At 42.1% G+C, this 21332-nt stretch overlaps 1 protein-coding gene across 2 annotated transcripts in view; it reads left to right on the forward strand.

The window, feature by feature from the left end:
• Positions 1–21332, forward strand: part of HPSE2 (heparanase 2 (inactive)) — a 1995135-nt gene that overhangs the window by 386052 nt on the left and 1587751 nt on the right. For both annotated transcript variants that reach the window (XM_085615005.1, XM_085615004.1), the window contains exon 3: positions 7877–8038. In XM_085615005.1, the coding sequence (XP_085471131.1) occupies positions 7877–8038 (162 nt within the window). The remainder of the gene's footprint in view (positions 1–7876; positions 8039–21332) is intronic.

The following is a 21332-nucleotide window of genomic DNA, read 5'->3' on the forward strand; positions in this document are numbered from 1 at the left end:
TTATCTGCACAAACTCTAGAAGCCTCTAACTTGAAGTGCTTAAAACTCCAAAAGCTGAAATTGAACTTATCAAATATTTTTAACAATAAATTAATTTGTCAGTAATGATTGATAGAAACTAAACACGATATACGCGTATCACGTTTTTCAGGAACTATTCCGTAATCTTTTGTTGACTGTCACAAATTTGGAAACGATGTGATGCAGTGAAAATTCCAATATACGATTACAGTTAGTATGGGAAAAAGGTTTCCTTTTAAATCCCAGCCAGGGATCTCAATATTTGCCCAAGTTCAGAAAAAAATTGTATTCTATACACAATGTCAAAGGTCTGGATTACGATCCAAGGAAGATATCTGCAAAATTTGCATGATGAATGCTGTGTTGATTTCAGAGAAGTCTTCAAGACACATAAAGATCCAAAATTCTGGGATTTAGAGAATGTCAAGCACTATGCTGCCGCTGTTGGAACACTTCCTTATGGTGCCTCCGCTTATGATGTTGAACTAGTCCCTTATCGAAGATGACATCCAGTGCCTTAATACCAGACAATCCTACAAGATTACTGCGAGATTGCTGCAATTTCCATGAAGTTAACATCATTGATCGAATGATCTAATTCATAACAGATTCAATCAGGCCATACAAATCGGAGAGGGCAATTCTGCTGTGTGGCCGTACCCACTGGGATGAATAAGTAAAGGAGTCCCCCAAATTTAACTTGTCTTGTGTTGTTTGTATATAATATGAAATCAGGCAGACAATGCACTCACCAAGGCTGAAGAGCGACAGGACGCAAAAAGGTAATCTCATTTAAAGGATTAAATGCCTTTTGCAAATCCAGCACAGGAGTGTTCTTGGGGCCCTCGTCTTTGTGGCACTTCCATGATTCGGAAGAAACACCGGCTGTTTAAGGATGTATTTCTGGTGGAGATAAAACCATTTTGGTCTGTGTGCTCTATTTGAGGAAGTGCTCCCAGAATACAGACAGCTAATACTTTGCTGAGCATTTTGTAATCTATGTTTTATGTGACGAGAGGAGGAAGGGGGAGAAAAAAGAGAGGAAGGGGGGGAAGATTATAGAGAGGTGGAAGAGTGGTGGAAGAGTGGTGTCCGAAATTGTCATGTCTCCCGGTGTCACCGACTATTGTGCAAGGATGGGATTGGTGCGTGTAAAGGAATTGCGAAGTCAATAACAGTGAAAAGTGAGGATTGCGTATTGAAGAGGGTGTGGAAGTGGAGACAATGGATCCACAGCTGTACAAAGATGTTGTGGTGTTGTGGTTTTATGTGGGGGGGCCGTAAGGGGTAGAAAGAACAAGTCTGCAGTATTTTCGTGGCAGGCACATATTATGCCCTCCGCAAAAATACTGCACATTTTGCGTTTTTTGTCCACAACACTTGCCACCAAAAGCTTCAAAATCCTGGGGGGTCTGTACAGTATACTACAAAAACAAGAGTAACAGAGGTTGATAGTCTTCCAAAGAGACATCTACTGGTTACTCTAGTATAATAGCCATTAACAAAATCTGTTATATACACAGAATTCTTCCTATATATTAGGCAAAGAATAACAGACAACGTTGTTCTGGACAAAATTGGTTATGTTCGTCGACGTTTTGGTCTTCTTGTGCTATGTGTCTATAAGACCATCTTTAGGACAACAATATTCTTATGTAGAGATAGGACCCTTCAAGAAAGATGTCAAAAGTGAATATGCTGAGTAATAATCGAAAGCCAATTGCATAATTTATGATGTAAGGCTCTCGGTGTAAAATTAATTACGCCCAAACATGTTAGAACCACATGCATATCATGAAATTGAATGCTGTCGAGATTGGCAGACAAACCGTAGACTCGCAGCACGCTGATTGTTTGGAGTGCCTCACTTCATATACAATGTTTTGTATGCCGATCCTCAACGGCATTCTATTCCATGATATGCACGTGGTTCTAACATGTTTGGCCGTAATTAACCACTTGTAGCATTTAATTTACAGGCCTTGGATACAGGTAGCAGCATTTTACTTGGGATGTACAAGTAAATTAAATGAGCAAATGAGGAATATGCCTCCTTATTACGCATGCCGTCACTCCGCATGTGATTACAACGCGGTCGTTACGACAACCGTGTTGTAATAACGCATACAATTACCCTGCAAGTTATAACAATGACTTGCGGAGGAGGGCGCTGGATGTTGGAATAGTATAATTTACTATTCCAACTCCAGTCTGTGCGGACAGTAGGGAAGGTGTTGGATTTTAAATCCAACACCTTCTCCCCCCTCCGCAAGTCGTTGTTATGCCTTACGGGGTAATGGTATGCGTTGTTACAATGCGGTCGTTGTAACGACCGTGTTGTAATTGCATGCGGGGTGACAGATTCATAGTAAGGACTGTTTACCGCAAATGAGGTGTAAGCCAATTTTACTATGCTTGAGGGGTTGAGCGCACATGCTTTACACTGGTTAGCCTCTGGGGGGCTGTTTTTGTTACCGGGGGCCGGAAATATCGGCACCCTGTAATAAAATCGGCTGAAACCGCCCTAGCAAACAGGTCAACCGCAACCCCCTTCCCCGCCAGGGGAGCCGGCTGTTTGCCAGGGCTGGTTTTGGTTCCCAGTCTGCCCCTTAATAGAAGGACAGGTACTGAGTACTTGATAGAACATAACTAAAGCCCTGTCCTTAGAGCTTATAGATTTCACCATGGTACTTTGATTGGTAAGTGTATTGTACCTTTGTCGACATTAGTGAACTTTTTCTTCTTTGTTCATTTCTATCACATTTGCCTTTAAGCATTTGATTGAAGCACACATGCATAGCAGCAATTTGGAGCCCAGGGCATCGTTTCTCAGGAAGATAACTCTCCTTTTCCACCTCTTCCTTTCCCAGCAGCTCTGCTGCTCCAGCGCCTGGTGGCTCTGAGCAGTTCTGCTACTCAGCATCGCAACCAGTTCTCCCCACAGAGCCCTCTAGTCCTCTTCAAGTCCACTTGTATCTAGCACGTGGGAACACGTGGGCTGGACTGGCTTCTTTACCAGGATTCTACTGCCCTTAGTTGGGACTTGCTGCTATAGCAAATTTGTTTGCCCTTACAGTGGCAGGTCTACTCAAGAACCATTTTTCATTAAAAAAAAGATTTGCAGCAAGGGGCTTGGTACCACAGCAGCATTTTCGGCACTTTCCAGGGTCACAAGCCTTGTAGTCGGTACTCTGGAGGGGGCATGCAGAATCAGGATGCCTGCGTTCTTTGCAATCGCTTTCCTGTAGCTAGCTTCGTGCAGTAGCCACAGATCTTGTGTGGATGCAGGAGCACATGTTACCCCACAATAACAAAGTGCTTTGGGTCTGAGTGGCTTCTGTAATTTTGTCCATTCTTTCTCTTGGTCTTTCCACCTATGGTTCTGTCCTTTTCGCTGGGATTTCCAGATAAGACAGTCTCTTAAACTCTTGCCATAGAATGCACTTGTTGCCATGGATCTATCCTTTACACTATTCTTCCAGGATGTGTATCTCTTTTTTTTGCAGTTTTAAATAGCATGATCTCTGCCTAAGGGCACTGGAGCACTTTACATGACCACTTGTTACATTGCACAAGGTCTGATTCATGTTTTTATATTCATGAGAGTTTAGGCAATTTGCCCAGAATGACAGTATGTGAGCTGTTGCCTGAACTGAAACTTGGTTTCCCAGTTCAAAGTTCAAAGCTGTAGACTCGGGCTGTTAGGCCACATCTTCTCTCTTCAATATTTGTTCCAGGGTCTGTCCCTTCTTCTGGTATCTCCCTCTCCGTGGCTCTGCAGTATTTTCAGGGTGCTGATGTGAAATAGCACCTAAGTGAGAGTGATATCAGAAAATGAATATTCACTTACTCAACCACCTACATATTCCGCTCAGTGATCTAAGCACCTGTTCCAGACATCTGTCTGGAACCTACATGTCAATCATGCCTTACCCATTCATGATCTGTCAGAGATGAAAGTTTGTATGACTTTGCGATGTTCTATCTTTTCTGAAGAAATGAAAGACTGCACTTATTGCCTCCTGTGAGAGAGGGAAGCTTGCTTTGCTATTACCATGATATCCCTATTCATTGAGAAACTAAAGCTTGCCCTGTTGTTGACCTATTTCTACCTGCTTATGCTGACGCTAGCCTAGCTGTACCTGTATTCCGAAGGAAGGATGATTATGCTGTTTCTGGCCAAGGTGCAGCTGTTTTATGAAGAGGGTTGCTTCCAGTCTGTTTCCAAATCCCATAAAAAATAAAGGATAATTTCAATGCAGTTGCAGAACATGCCCTGGCCATTCACAAGCTTTTGTTGGACCCAGGACAAACTAGGAGCAGGGTCCTGGCCCAGAGACCCTGGTTTCAATCACAACTTCCCAGCTTGACCAAACTGTGTGACCCAGGGCAATTCCTTTTTCTCACTCTGCTTCCTTGTGAGTGATCCTCACATTTGAGTGCAACTTGAAATAAATTTAGTTAATGATGTACACTGTACAAACCATCACTTGTATATGGTTTCATAGATAATAATGCTGTTCTATGTATGACAACAGTTAGGGTCTTGTATAGGAAGCATAAGACAACTGACTTGCCTCTTGGGTCTCTAATAACATTTTCAGCAGGACAGGAGGGGGTAAAATGCAGTTTCCATCCAGGATACCAATTGTAAAATGTCTGATCAGGAAATCTACTTGACCAAGCAGTGTTAACATAGGAAATCACTTTTCTCCACTATTTCCCCCATTCTGTGATTGCCACATTTGAGAGCAGCTTAAAATAGTTCAGGATGCACACTGTGTATGGTTTAAGGGACCATAATATTGTTCTGTCTATAAAAAACAAAAGGATAATATAGAAGGAAACGGGACAACTGACTTGGTCTTTAGCAAAAACTTTAAGAAATGTGTCAGTTACATAATTCATCCCATCTCCACCTCAGTTTTCGAATGCTAACACTTCGCTGAAATACTCTTTTGTGTGAACATGAACACTCTACATACATTCATACAAACACAAAATGTAAACTGCCTCAGGACCTGGTAATTGGTGTACAATATGTATTTTGCATATTATTTATCCAGTTGGTTGGTTGGGCTTTGACCTGTCCATGAATTTCCCAGTACTATTTACAATTGCGAGTGTATAATATTTAATATGAGGAGGCCTACTACAGTTATGTTCTTCCGCTGCTACATCATTTTCCACGTAATTATGGTTTTACTTCACTTGCAACAAATCAGCTATCTGATGCATAATGTGTAGACTTCAACAGCAAAAATTGTTTGTAGCTCCAATGGTTTAAATTTTCTATAAAATGCTCCATTCCTGATGCCATGCAGTGGCAGACCCTTTGCAAAGTTTAACTGCCACCTTTCAGTTGCTGGTTGATCTATTCAGGTGGTAAAGTGGTACTAATGTGATGCACATTTTGCCCAGACAGGACATATGTGAAAACATCAAAAGAGTTAAATAATACTGTCACAGACTGTGGTTAAATATGACACATAATTTGTCTTTTCTCGCTGTAAAATTTAGTCAACTGCTTTGATTTATTCCAGTGGCCCTGGATAGCAGTCAAGATTCAGCTATCCCCTTCCTTTTTAGGTCAAGCATAGGCAGCGCATGCTGCCCATTTCCTTTTTATTCGTCCCTACAATTGTCGTACAAAATTGCTTGCTTGCTAGTGATTAATCCCTGCTCTTTATCCCTCCGTTTTGTGTTTGGTTTCCTCCAACAGACCACGTCCAATTACTGTTAACATTACTCTTCTGTGTTTATATGTTAATTTGGGGTACTATTTTTTTCTTTGATTCCTCCTCGTGCCACTGTTTGCCTGTCTTCGGTGGTTCAGCTTCAGCCTTCGTCACTTAATCTCCTCATTCAAATACCAAGATGAAAGGTCAGACACTTTAGACACTGTTTTCTAAATAGCCTCTTTAATGTTCTCTTACTTCAAAGTGCAAGAATTTCCCTTAAACCCCTTTTGCTTCACTGCTTGGTGCTTTAGCAAGCCTCGGTTACTGTAAGTTCAGCAGTCCAACATTGCAGCACAGTTAAGGGTAAGGCTTGGGCAATTCCCATCACATTTTCTCTGAGACTTGTTTATTTAATGTGAACTCGAGCAACCCAAAAGTGTTGGAGCACTTTACATGAGCACTAGTAACATTACACAATACCAGATGAATTTTTGTGGGTAAGGCGCGTACTCGACTGACCCAACGATATTGAAGTGCTTTAAAAAAGCGCCAGTTACATTATGCAATGCTAGGGTAATTGTTTTGTTTTTAGGAGAGTGGAGATTAAGTGATGCTGACTCCACCCCTATTTAAGCATTATTTCCCCTCTTCCTGACAAATGGGAGCAGTATTTGTCAATCTCACCTCCTCCCATGTCGCTGCATGCCTGCCACGCTGCCTCTTCCTGTTGTCCTCCTCCTCATCTCAGAGCTCAAATTTTAAAACACATTTACGGCAGCTCCCCAGGGACTGTGAGGCATTTTATATTATATGATATGAACTCGAACAACTCGAAGGTGTTGGAGCTCTGTGCGTGAGTGCAATTTACATTACACAATGTCAGATTAAGTTTTGGGGGCATTTTTATAGAACGCACACTTGACTGACCCAAAGGAATTGAAGTGCCTAACAAAAGTGCCAGTTACATTACACAAGGTCAAGATAACTTGTTTGCTTTTAGGTGGGCTGATATTAATTAAGTGATGCTGATGCCGCCCCTGTTCATTCATTAGTTCCCCTCTACCTGGCAAATGGGAGCAGCATTCACCCCTTACACCTCCTCCCATGTCACTGTATTTCCGCCCCGCTGTCTCTTCCTGTCGCCATTCTCCTCTCAGTGCTCTAATTTGAAAGCACATTCACGGCAGCGCCCCAGGAACTATGAGACATTTTTTATTATATAATGTGAACTCGAGCGACCCGAAGGTGTTGAAGTGCTTTACATGAGTGCTAGTTACATTACACAATGTCAGATACATTTTTGGGGTCATTTCGCTAGAGCTCAAACTCGACTAACCCAGAGATATTGGAGCACTTTACAAAAGGGCCGGTTACATTACACAAGGTTAGGTTATTATAATTTTTTTTTAGGTGTGTGGAGATTTAATGATGCCGAAGCAATCCCTGTTTATTCATTATTTCCCCTCAACCTGACATATGGGAGCATATTGGTGTTGTTGTTGCTATGTCCAGTGCTTCTATACTCCATAGTCCGTGATTCTTTTTCTGTTTTCAGATGAGCACCACATTGTTTCTAAATGTGAGGGCCAGCTTGGAATTTTACAACACAGATATACTGTAGATGGCTGCCTGCCGCTCTTGCCCCATGATCTCCTCCCCGCCTTTTATCCAAATGCTTCTAAAAAACATAAAAGCGAGACTGATGGCTTTGCCAAGGTTTGTTATCTTTGCATTGCACTATTTCTGACAGCTGCCTATTTTAACACGTCAGTTTAACAATGATTAAGAGTTGATGAATGGTATAATGACACTGATTGGATCATGTATGCAGAATCTTTTTTACTGAGGCTTCACCTATTGGCAGGAGAATTTTAAACAGTGGTAGACTGTATGATGGCTACTGCAATTTACTAAAAAACACAAACGATCCAAGTGAAGGACTCAAAAATGTGAGGCATAAAGAGAAACATATTTTTTTCTAATTCACGTTGATAAAAGTATAGTTTGTTGCACTCTTTCAGTGGAGGTTACATATAGAATGTTATTGACTATACATATTTCTGTGTTTAAGCAATCTTCAACTCTTACAAGATGGTGTTAGAACAAAATGTTGATAAGAAAAGTGCTGGAGTGGTCAAATAAATGAATTTTAAATGTAATTATTTCTCCCCTAGATATTGTACGTAGTGACATATCTCTGGACAAGCAAAAAGGATGCAATATTGCTCAACATCCTGATACCATGCTGGAATTACAAAGGGAGAAGGCTGCTCAGATTCATTTGATTCTTCTAAAAGAACAGTTTTCAAACACCTATAGCAATCTGACATTAACAGGTAAGAGTGCAAGGCCAGCTGAATATTATCTTGTATTTCACAAAGCTGTCGTTTAAATAGCAATTCTTTACTTAGCGTGAAGTACAAACTCATGTACTCATACTTTTCTAAGTACACTGAAATGCGTTTTAGATTCTGAGCGTCGTGATGATAGTTATGAGAGTTTATGTAAAATATCAGAAAGTTTTATGGAAACAGCAAAACTAAATGTGTCTAACGTTAATACAACGAATGCATTAATTATTAAAAACTGATTTGCAATGCATTTAACAACAGCACAGATCAATGTAATTATATGCTACATATATTATTGCTTAAATGGGAACTGTGGTTGTTGTCTATAAATTGATAAAACGCACAATATATCAAACAAAACTACTCTGTACAATGCTGTTGCATTTTCGGTATGGTGCCCTATTGTGCCACTGGATGCGAATGAATTGGTTACGTTTGCTCAGCTCTAACTACATTTGCTGTTTCAGCACCTGCACTTTATACGAATCTAATAATTATTTACGAGATAACTGTAACATACCGGCTTCAGACCATGTTTTGAACTGATGGTGGTGTTTGAATTAGCAGGTTAGTGTAGAGTAATTGTTTGAAATAGCTGAGATATGAACACATTGTTCAGTGGAAAGACAACTATAAATATATCAGTATATATTTAAGGAATTAAGGATCAGAGTTGATTGACAGATTGAAAATATTTCTGGTAATTATTTCGTCTGACTTGAAATCGCAGCTGTTATCATATCACATGTGATCATCAGACGAACTTTCTGAAGCTGTACTAAAAGAGGGACTGAGTCTCTGCTCACATGTTCATCTTCCTCTATACAAGCTTTTGATTGGGCAGAAGGTGTGTGTTTCTGCTTAGAAATAGTGCTTGTTTTGCACTTTTTGTCAAGTAGGAAAGCTTGTGTTCAATACAGTAGGCCAGAGCTGTTATGTAACAAGACAATGCAATGATTAGGACCACAAGAATGACTGGTTCTTTGCAAACAGTTGAGTCCAATGCCATAGGTGTGATCAATCTATTAGTAAAAGTTACAACACAGGTAGTAGGCCTCACTTATTGAGAAAAGCCAATTTTAAAAGAAAGAGCCCATTAAGGATGGATGTTCATTACACTTATTTTAATGCCTGTAGAGAGGTATTTTGTTTCATGGAAACACACAGATTACTGAGATAGGTGTGGAGTTTGATGTTGGTTACCCCTTCTTTGACAAAGATTGTGGTTGATTTGCAGTATGCTATTCCTTTTTGGACCTTTTAGATGAAGTTGCAAATCATTTTGTCAACTGAAATGTTCTACATGTTTTATTTTGATGAATGTACCTGGTGGTTGCCTCTTGGGAAACCTTAAGCTCAGCACACCAAAACCTAAATTGGTTGTGATGATAAGCCAATGATAACGACGAGAGGCTCAGTTTCTCATTTGATATAAAAGGTATGCCAGGGGCCACAGGTCGGTTCTGTTTACTTTGAAATGTAATGACAAAGGCAGTAGCTCTGAGTTATTGATATGAAAAAGCATATTTTAATGGCAATCGGCCTTTAACAGTGGTTAAACTGTTTTAATTCATTCATTGAATCTCCAAGATGTCTATATTAGCCAAGGTTTTGATATTGAGTACCCCATCTGACAAACTCCAGGCATAGACGTTTTGGACAGTAATAATCCTTGTTAGGCTTTCTTAGGATATGCTGTATATATTTCTGCCAGCTGTAATTTTGTTAATATCTGTGAATTATTACTGCATGCCTGCTAATTGTCTTGCGTTGACGTTTATGCTCAATACAGTATGCCTGAAGTGCTTATGGTGACAGACAAATGATAAAGACTGTAGGCCTGATTGATTCATTAGGAAAAGAAATGTCAATGCCGAAGGACTGATCTATTTATTATGAAAAGTTATGATAAAGTCAGAAGACTTGACTTAAGGATGAATTATTACACTGTGTAAAAGCCTATACAGAGGTATTTTGTTACATGTAATCTCACAGATTTTGATAAAAGACAGAGGTATATATATATATATATCCAATTTAAAAACCACAATAAAGTATGCTCTCAGTAAAGGAAGACGAAACCCTCAGTGAAATGTGCAGGTCAGGTTTAATTCACACAACGCGTTTCGGCACGCAGCCTTGTTCATGTGTGAAAACAAGTGAAACCAACAGTCTTACATCTCATAGTGGTCAAATGAAAATGGACAACAAAATAGGACTAACTCCGCCAACCAGACCTAGACACAGCCGTAATCGGCGGCCATCTTAAGCTGTACACGAACCTAAATAGGTAAACATGTAACCACATTCAAAGTAAGTATAATGTCATGGAACTGGGCAGAGAAAAGAAGTAGAATAATTCCTACTGAGTAAATCCCAAGGTACATTTGTATAAATTTTTAAAATGCAAATTACATTGCAAAAATATACTGCTGTCCATATCCGAGGGTGCGAAGTAGTGATTAAGTGATGACACAATATTAAAGCAAGTGCATGAATCAAAAATACTATGTATACATGTCCGCCTGCTGATGATTATCACGAAACCATGTTGGAATGGGATGTGAGTGCAGAAAACGTATTAACGTATATGTTCTGCAGAACAGCAGTATATTTTTGCAATGTAATTTGCATTTTACAAATTTATTATACTTACTTTGAATGTGGTTACATGTTTACCTATTTAGGTTCGTGTACAGCTTAAGATGGCCGCCGATTACGGCTGTGTCTAGGTCTGGTTGGCGGAGTTAGTCCTATTTTGTTGTCCATTTTCATTTGACCACTATGAGATGTAAGACTGTTGGTTTCACTTGTTTTCACACGTGAACAAGGCTGCGTGCCGAAACGCGTTGTGTGAATTAAACCTGACCTGCACATTTCACTGAGGGTTTCGTCTTCCTTTACTGAGAGCATACTTTATTGTGGTTTTTAAATTGGATATTGTCGCCGGCTGGCTCCGCCGGAATGTATGCCAACCTCCAAGGGTCCCCGTAATCCAGCAGGAGCACCTTCGTTACTTGGATATATATATATATATATATATATATATATATATATATATATATATATATATATATATATATATATATATATATATATATATATCATGCTCCGTGGGGTGTCCAACAGTAGAGCAGCACTCGAAACCACAGACCGCTTTTTCTCCATAAAGCCTTTATTGGTACGAGCAGTACACACAATCCAGTCCGTTAAAAAGCAGCCGACCGCTGCCTGACGCGTTTCGAGATCAACTCTTCCTCAGAGGCAGTAGCGGTCGAGAGAAGGCATGGAGGACTGCAACTTCCTGTTATGCGAGATCGTGGGACCTGATTGGTCCGCTCTGGATGAGCAACACGTTGCAGTCTGGGATATGCAGTCCTCAATATATCCTCTGATGGATGCCCTCTGTATTAAATGCTCTGATAAAGCCCTCAGTGAGCCCTGGGATATGCGACTGCTCTAAATCCAAGATCTGTGCTCCACAATTGAGTCCCGTATCATCGAGCTCAGTGGCCCCCTGTTTCTGGGATGGTGCTTGCTCGGCGGCAGGACGGCCGCCAAATAAATCATGCTCCGTGGGGTGTCCAACAGTAGAGCAGCACTCGAAACCACAGACCGCTTTTTCCCCATAAAGCCTTTATTGGTACGAGCAGTACACACAATCCAGTCCATTAAAAAGCAGCCGACCGCTGCCTGACGCGTTTCGAGATCAACTCTTCCTCAGAGGCAGTAGCGGTCGAGAGAAGGCATGGAGGACTGCAACTTCCTGTTATGCGAGATCGTGGGACCTGATTGGTCCGCTCTGGATGAGCAACACGTTGCAGTCTGGGATATGCAGTCCTCAATATATCCTCTGATGGATGCCCTCTGTATTAAATGCTCTGATAAAGCCCTCAGTGAGCCCTGGGATATGCGACTGCTCTAAATCCAAGATCTGTGCTCCACAATTGAGTCCCGTATCATCGAGCTCAGTGGCCCCCTGTTTCTGGGATGGTGCTTGCTCGGCGGCAGGACGGCCGCCAAATAAATCATGCTCCGTGGGGTGTCCAACAATAGAGCAGCACTCGAAACCACAGACCGCTTTTTCCCCATAAAGCCTTTATTGGTACGAGCAGTACACACAATCCAGTCCGTTAAAAAGCAGCCGACCGCTGCCTGACGCGTTTCGAGATCAACTCTTCCTCAGAGGCAGTAGCGGTCGAGAGAAGGCATGGAGGACTGCAACTTCCTGTTATGCGAGATCGTGGGACCTGATTGGTCCGCTCTGGATGAGCAACACGTTGCAGTCTGGGATATGCAGTCCTCAATATATCCTCTGATGGATGCCCTCTGTATTAAATGCTCTGATAAAGCCCTCAGTGAGCCCTGGGATATGCGACTGCTCTAAATCCAAGATCTGTGCTCCACAATTGAGTCCCGTATCATCGAGCTCAGTGGCCCCCTGTTTCTGGGATGGTGCTTGCTCGGCGGCAGGACGGCCGCCAAATAAATCATGCTCCGTGGGGTGTCCAACAGTACAGCAGCACTCGAAACCACAGAACGCTTTTTCCCCATAAAGCCTTTATTGGTACGAGCAGTACACACAATCCAGTCCGTTAAAAAGCAGCCGACCGCTGCCTGACGCGTTTCGAGATCAACTCTTCCTCAGAGGCAGTAGCGGTCGAAAGAAGGCATGGAGGACTCACTGAGGGCTTGATCAGAGCATTGAATACAGAGGGCATCCATCAGAGGATATATTGAGGACTGCATATCCCAGACTGCAACATGTTGCTCATCCAGAGCGGACCAATCAGGTCCCACGATCTAGCATAACAGGAAGTTGCTGTCCTCCATGCCTTCTCTCGACCGCTACTGCCTCTGAGGAAGAGTTGATCTCGAAACACGTCAGGCAGCGGTCGGCTGCTTTTTAATGGACTGGATTGTGTGTACTGCCCGTACCAATAAATGCTTTATGGGGAAAAAGCGGTCTGTGGTTTCGAGTGCTGCTCTACTGTTGGACACCCCACGGAGCATGATATATATATATATATATATATATATATATATATATATATATATATATATATATATATATCCAACATCCGCTGGTGCATGGAAGACGTAGTAGACATCCGTAACTCCAAAAACACTCGCTGACACGGACCTTCAATGAAGTGCTTATTTTAATTGATTCGTGAGGCTGTCGTCATAACGTTTCGGCTCCGTAGAGCCTTGATCACATGACAACGTCAGTATGTTACAAAGACCAATAAATAACCCAGTTACAAAGTTCAAAGTGCACCATAAGTAAACATGTGACTTTAGTTTTCATAAAAATAAAGAAAACACTGCTTCATTCATTTGGTGTTGAATAACAAAACGCGAATGGCTTAATCCTAATATTAGACAGGACAAAGAATTTTAGAGTGTGCAAATTGTCGCAATAATACATGATAATATATATTAAGACAATAAATAGATAAATAAGTTAAAATAAAAACATATAATCTATTTAAAATTTTGTTAACAAGCAGCACCCCTCATGGTAAAGGCATATCCTAAAATCATGGCTTAAATGCCTATTGAATATATGCCGATGGCCCCAATTGAGCCAGACAATGAAAGTTATTTAATTCATGGAACATGATAATGGCATAAATGCCTGAATTGTCGATTGTCTGTGGTGTAAATATCCAATTATGGGTATATTGGGGCTACCATGTGCGGAAATATAAATTTTTATTCATCTCTAAAACTAAAGGGAAGAGGCCTGTGTTATGCAGAAGCATTTGTGTATAAGTCACATGTATCAATAGGTCTCACAAAACGTGTATCAGGGCTAAAATGGTTTCATAAATAGAAATAAATAAAGTTGTGTGCACACATATGGTGAAAGAGATAAAAAATTGATTGAAAAAGTGATTAAAATCGTGTACTTCATCCAACGTTAAAGTGTAACAATATAGTGTTGGAGAACAAATCACTGCAGCTAAAGCAAAAGCATAAATGGTTGCTCAGGAACAGAACCCTTAAAAGATGTCTTAATATTAGATTAATCATAGGTTACAATTTACAGTACAATAGATAAATATAGAAGAGATATCCGATCACAGCTGGGCATACAATGAAAATCATTCATAAATAAAGATATTCAAAAATTCTAAGATTCAGTTTCAAATGCAATCAAGTCTCATTTTCAAGGTAAACATGTGTAAAGGTCCTCAGTTGTATTGAGCCCATTCGGATGTTTAGTATCAAGGCGAAGTATATATTGAGTTTCCAATTTACGCAGTTTCGCCTCCCTGTTGCCCCCTCGTCTGCTCGCATTGATAGCATCAATGACATAGAATCTGAGCTGGCGACTATCACAGTTGTGGGACTCCCTGAAGTGTCTGGCCACTGGGTACGTGTTGTCCTGATTATTAATTGCCCTTAGATGTTGAAGGATGCGTTTATGCACTGGTAATTTAGTGCTTCCCACATATCTTAGTGAACAAGGGCATGTCAGGATATAAACTGCGAACTCCGTTTTACATGTAAGCAGCTTAGTGATCGGGTGATCCCTATTACTGAAACCATCCTGATAATTTTTAGTGTTAACACCTTGGATACAAGATTTGCATGTTTTGCATTTGTAAAACCCTGTATTAGACTTAAGCCATGATGTTCTCTCAATGATTTCAGGATTTGTATCAACCAGAGAGTCCCTCATTGAAGGAGCTCTACTGAAAGTAAGCAATGCACGTGTAGGTAATAAGGCACCAATGACAGGGTCGTTGAGTACTATGGGCCAATTACGATTGATTATTTTATATATGTCTCTATGCTGCTTACTGAATCCTGTGATAACCCTGAACGTGTTGTGCTTTTCTACATCAGGGGTGAGAGTTGAGCTTTCAATTGGGGCGCTTTGATTGATATCATAGGAGCTCAATAGTTTCTCCCTAGTATGCTGCATGGATTTGCTGATGGCACTTTCAATGATTTTTTTAGAATAACCTCTCTCAAGGAATCTCAAACTGCTGGAATGTTGTGCCATTGCTAAATCTGCTGGATTACTGCAAACCCTTCCGATGCGTAGCATTTACCCGTAGGGGATGCTCGCTATTAGATGGGCCGGGTGTGAGCTTTTAGCATGTAATAACGTGTTACCTGCTGTTTTTTTGCGGTAAAGTCTGGTTTCCAGTACCCCTTTTATATATATAAATAACCTACCAGCGGTCGCCAGTAGGGAGCTATAGTTAAAACCTAGTTTCCATAGGAAAAGCGTTTTTTGATTTGCCAATAACTTTGGGGCCGTTTGACGAATCTTCACAAAATTTTCAAAACTAATTGTTCACTCAGGTCAGCTCTTGTCTTGAAAGTTTCGGGGTGATTCGTCGAGGGGGTGGTGAGAAAAAAGGGGGTCCTCCATGTTAATTTCTATAGGAAAGTTTAGGCTCAGCTACAGCCTGAACTGCTGAACGGAATTACACCAAATTTGGCAGAGAGATAGCTCTTGGTCCAGAAAGCACACTTTTTTTTAAATGGTGTAATTCCATTCAGTAGTTTTTGAGATATTTAAAGATTTACAGGTATCAATATTTGAGAATTGTGAGATCTAATTGGCTGAGGCCTCCCGAGCACGAGCTTGCCTCTGATTGGCTGCCAACACTTCAAACCAGGAAGTGTTGGCAGCCATCTTGTGCCTCGGTACAAGGAGAAGGAAAAAGGTGAGTTAAACATTAAAAAGAAGAAAAGGGGCAGGGTAAAAATACCCTGACCCCCTAGGCCTGCTTAGGGGTTCCCAATAAAAGCAGTTTTTTGTCATTTTCGGCCGTAGTTGCTCCGGGTGCGCGAAGCAGTGTCCCGGGGGCAATGCCTATTTATGTAGCAGGGCCCCCACGCAGCCTCGGGGACCGCCACCTCCCCGGGGCTTATATTTAAAATGCTTGGGGGGGCTCCTGCCCCCCACGCTGCCCCGGGGACCACCACCACCAACCCGTGGCAATCCTTATTAATGTGCAAGGGGGCCATGCATGCCCCCCTAAGCACCGGGGACCACCACCTCCCCCGGGCTTTAAACAGTAAGTGAGGGGGGGCCATGTGGACCCCCTCCTGGAGCCCTTGATGGCCCTCGGGACCGCCACCTCCCAAGGCTGGCTCCTGCAATCTCCTGGGGTGCCCTACCCTGGGACATTGGTGTTTGCAATGACAGAGCGGAAGATGCGCGGCTCCCGCCCTGTCATTGCAAACTCTGCTTTGGTTTTTGCATGCGAGAGCAGGACACCTGCTCCCACTTCCAAAAACCAAAGCAGATTGCTTTTGCACAAGGCGAGCTGCATGTCAGCAGCTCTCCTTGTGCAAAAGCAATGCGGGCTCCCGCAGGAGGCAGGGAGCCAGCGGCACCGTGGGAGCATTAGGGCTCCCCCAAGGTCCCCAACGCAAAGGGCCAGCCCCGGGGGATGGGGTCCCCAGGGCCAGAAGTGGCCCGGGAGGGGGGCCACATGGCCTCCCTCCCTTAAAAAAAAAAAAAAGAAAAAATTGCCTGGACCCGGGGATGGGGTCCCTGGGGCCGAAATCGGCCTGGGGAGGGGGGCCCAGTGGTCCCCCTCCTCAAAAATAAATAATGGCCAAGCCAGGGGATGGGGTCCCCGGGGCCAATAGTGGCCCAGGGAAGGGGGTCCACGCGGCCTCCCTTCCCTATAATAATAATTTTTTTAAAAAGCAGATGGCCGGCCCCAGGGGATGGGGTCCCTGGGGCCACTCGGCCCACCCCCAAATGTTTTTTTAAAAATAACCAAGTCTGGCCATGCCCCGAGGTATGGGGTCCCTGGGGCCTAAATTGGCCTCGGGAGGAGGGCCGCACGGCCCCCTTCCCTTTTTTTTCTCTCCATTTTTTAAATAAAAAGGGGGATAGGGTCCCCAGGGCCTAAAAAATGCTATAAATGAAGAAGGCCCACACAGTCCGCCTTCTAAAAAAAAATATATTTTAAAATGCCGGCATCACACAGCGGTTCACCCAGAGCCCTACTAAGGGTATGAAATGCTCGCTGTAAACAAAGTCTACAGAGACCACTTAGGGTCTAATGTGCTCAAAAATTGGACTAAATATTCCAGCATGCATCAGATGGAGGTATGGATTGAACTTGCACTAAGCAACGCCCACTAGGGGCGGGATAAGATAAAATGGCATGCGAGCTTTCTGGTTGACTTTCATGTAGCTGCCCATGAAGAAGAGGATTTTACCTCGAATCGCGTTGGCATCAAGTTTTTAAATATCCGGATTGATTCCCTTTGTCGCCATGATGAAATAAACCGTTTGGTTTTCAACAGCAGTCGAGTGCGTCCAGAAATATATATATATACATATATCATAAATCTTTATTCGGTTTAAAATATATATATATATAAATAAGATATATACATATATATATATCGTAAAACTTTTTTCGTTTAAAAAAAAAACAAAGTACACAAAACAGCAAGCATACATATAAATAATACAGTTTAAAACAGTAATTGTTGCTAGGTATAAATTAGAATTGATCACATGCTATACAGCTCACTGGTATGGATTGCAACACATGAAAAAAAAGTTAATTTTAAATAACATATGGTTTGATCAAATAGTATCTACAGTAAACAAAGACTAAACCGTCCAACTTGCACTGGCTATTTCACTTCCTTACTGCCAGTACTATTGGGACGTAATCTTTAAACGTTTGAACCACATGTTTAATAAACAAGCATTGGCATAGCCAATAGGTCTCGCCCTTGGGACCTTATAAGTGTTTAGCCATGCAACAGTTGCATAACTAAATACTTATAAGGTCCCAAAAGCGAGACCTATTGGCAATGCCAAGCGGCCCTGCGGCCGCGAAAGTGAAAGTGATCGCGATCAAACATCAAAGCGGCCCTGTGGCCACGAAAGTGAAAGTAATCGCGGTCAGCGCGCGCGCCCGCGCACATGCACTGTAGCTCTAGGCTGGCCTGGTAGCACTTTTTGGAGCCCTCTCAATAAGTCTCGCCAGACCAGCGCATGCGCTGGGTCAGGCGAGACCTAAAAAGGACTGACTGCAAAAACTTTTGGGTCCTAAGAGTCAGTTTAAAAAAATATGTATACGATCTTATAGCGTGTGACTCTTAAATCCAGACAAACTGGGCATATCCACCTTCGATGGGGATAGCAATATTCGGTGCAGAAGTTCTTCTGTCTCCAAAGCCAGGACGCATATAGGGCACTTGTCCAAAGCCTAGTCTTCCCAGTTGCCAAGGTTCTTTAACAGTAAGCAGCCCCAACAAAAGTGCATGTACAAACTTCTCACAAGGGGTGGGGAGATCAAATCTAAGAAAGATTAAAACTGAGAGCATGGCTTAAAACTCAGAAATTGATCAGTTAGATGTCTAGAGGTAGCGCTTGTGGCATATTGGCCACACACAAATTGTCAATACTTAGGGAGTGATTACAATGGCGGACGGACTTGAGTCCGTCCGCCATTGTCACGGGAATCGGGACCGCCCAGCCATATGGCGGCGGTCCCGCACATGCAATTATAATGCGACCTCCACTGTGGCCGTCCCATTGTGCATGTTTACCATTGTGGTGGATGCTGGGGGCTGCAGTGCCCGCCACAATGGCAAAAATGCATGTTGTACATCTCCCTGCACTACGTGGTAGGCACCACGCAGTACCTGCCACCTGGTGCAGGGAACTGTAGGGGGCACCATATGCAACATATGTGCCCCCCAAGTGCACAATTGCATTGCCCCTGGACAAGGGGGGCCCGCAACAGGCCCCCAAAGTCAATCTTTACCAACCTTTAAATGATGGAGGAACCACCATTCAAAAGCTGGCAGAATGCAGCATCCTAATATGGCGGATGGCACCTGCTAGGCACCGCCACCATTCTAGGTATGCTGCCCGGGTCCAACAGGCAATCGTAGCAATGGCCTGTGTCAGACCCATGGCGGACGGGCTTTCCGTCCGCCAGCACGCCACCCGCCATCCTTATCTGGTGGGCGGGTAATGGCCGCACGATGGCGGTGTACCACCACCGGCAGGCTGCCAATGGGGGGTTCAATGCTATCATAATTAGGTCCTATGTTTTTAGAGCTACTACTTCTGCCTTAATGATGTCCTCCAGTTGGTCTCATAGTCAAGAAATTCCAAATGTCCTGCACAAATTTGCAATATGTTTCAGCCATTGGATTTTGATAGCACTATTTGTCTTCAAGATTTCACACAATGCCTCACAATAGTCAATTAACTTGGGTATGGACCATATATGTAACCAGTACATCAAGGATTTTAAAAGTGTCACACATCTGAGATTCTTTTTGTCCCCAGGTGAAAGAACAAAGATGAGAGGTGTACTGGTTGGGACTGAAATGAGGGATCTCATAAATGTGTTTTCACCTACTGCCAGTCTGAGTATTGACATAGCCACAGATTTCGGCAGGAAAGAGTGCAGCACTTTGTGCCCGGTATGATAAACCTCCAATGTTGAGGTTAATGAATGGGACTGAGTCTGCTTATAGAATCTCAGTTGGGCTTATTATCTTTGGGCTATAAGCAAATAGCTTTTGCAGAACTGTGATTCCCAGGACAATTTGTCTGTCAGTCTGATGCCCAAATAATCATAGCTATGTATTATCTCAAATGGCTCATCAGAACTTACTTTAACAATACTGGTTCCAGATTTACCCTTCCCAAATATTATATATTCTGTTTAGAAGTGTTAAATTCTAATCCCTAGGAAGCACAGAGAGACAAAAACGTATCTACCAGATTCTGGAGACATATCAGAATCCTCAAGATGAGTAAGGAGTCATCAGCAAGATCAGTATAGTTTTTTTTCCCATTTAGGACTGGAGAGTCATTGATGCAGTCCTCGAGTTTACTAACCACGTCGTTGATGTACAAGAAGTCAGTAATACTTCTGAGAAAAAGTTTGTATGAAAACCAAAGATGCACTCCCAGTTCAAGCTTTTATTAATTTATGCAATCACAAGTAGAACTTTGCAGTTCTAGTAGTCCCATCATGCTTCAGAAGTGAAAACCCATTGGGGAGACCTATCATAGGACATAATTGACCAATGTGCTAAACGATCAGTGACCTGTGGCAGTTTGGAGCCTGCCAACCAATTTCCTTTGAACAAGGACTATGGTTAGTCCGAAACGCTTAAGGAACAAAGTACATCGTGTAAATGTAGCACCAGATTTGTGTTTGCCTTATTAATACATTTATATGGAACACTCTACAACACCACCGGCACTCTAAAACTGCTCACCTCAAATGTTTGTTTTTCTAGCAGAGTTTTTAAGGATAGGATTAGCATAGTGCCACCCACGCCGAGCTAGAAAAGTGCCAAAGCCCTTTGCCATTTTTGCAGCAGTCTTTAAGCATAGGATTTGCTAGTGCCACCCATGCCAAGCTGAAAATTAGAAAAGCCTTTTACCACTCCAAGCACAGTATTACAGCTTTGAATTGGTAAACTATCATCCAGTCCAAGCTGGAATGAGTAAAAGCAGTCTCTGACTCGTGTTTCACTCTTATTAGAGCTCGTCAGAAGAACAAAGGTTTGTCCAGACACAAGGGAGCAACCAGTATACGTCAACGCAATATCCTTTCAGGTTTGGATTGCCACATAAGGTATGCACAAAAGCAAGTAGGGAACCCTGGGTAGTTCCCAGGTTTAGGCTGAGAGTAGCTCCTTTACATTGAACTCTCTACAACACCACAGGCACTGTAAATCTGCTAATCTCAAATGTGTCATTTCCTACAGAGTTATTAAGCATAGGATTAGCTAGTGCCATCGACACTGAGCTGAACAATTGGCAAACACCTTTCACCTCTCCAAAGCTGTAATACTGTACTGAGAGTTCCCTACTTTAATTTTTGCATAATTTATGCAACACTCTAAGCCTGAAAGGGTGTTGTGTATATACACACACACATCCACACACATATATAGTCTTACTGAAAATCACTTCTACCAGACGCAGAAAATATGTTTTATATTTATATATGTCTATATTTATATGTGCTTTATATTTCACATTTTGTACCATTGAAACATAGACTTAGCAAATTAAAGGAAGTGTAAAATAAATTGTTGTTCCTTGTTTCTTTTCATTGATTTTTTTCTCCCCAAAAAGTATTTTCATGCTTTATCCTTCTGTGAAAATCAAGCATTCTAGTGTACTTTAGCACATTTACAGCTTTAATTTCTTCTGTTTCGTTTGAATGTAAAAAGTGAATATATGTGCAGGAATAGCGTTTGAAATGTTTGTAAATACAAAAAGGTTGTAACTTTG

Source organism: Triturus cristatus, chromosome 1_2, assembly GCF_964204655.1.
Source record: "Triturus cristatus chromosome 1_2, aTriCri1.1, whole genome shotgun sequence".
NCBI lineage: Eukaryota > Metazoa > Chordata > Amphibia > Caudata > Salamandridae > Triturus > Triturus cristatus.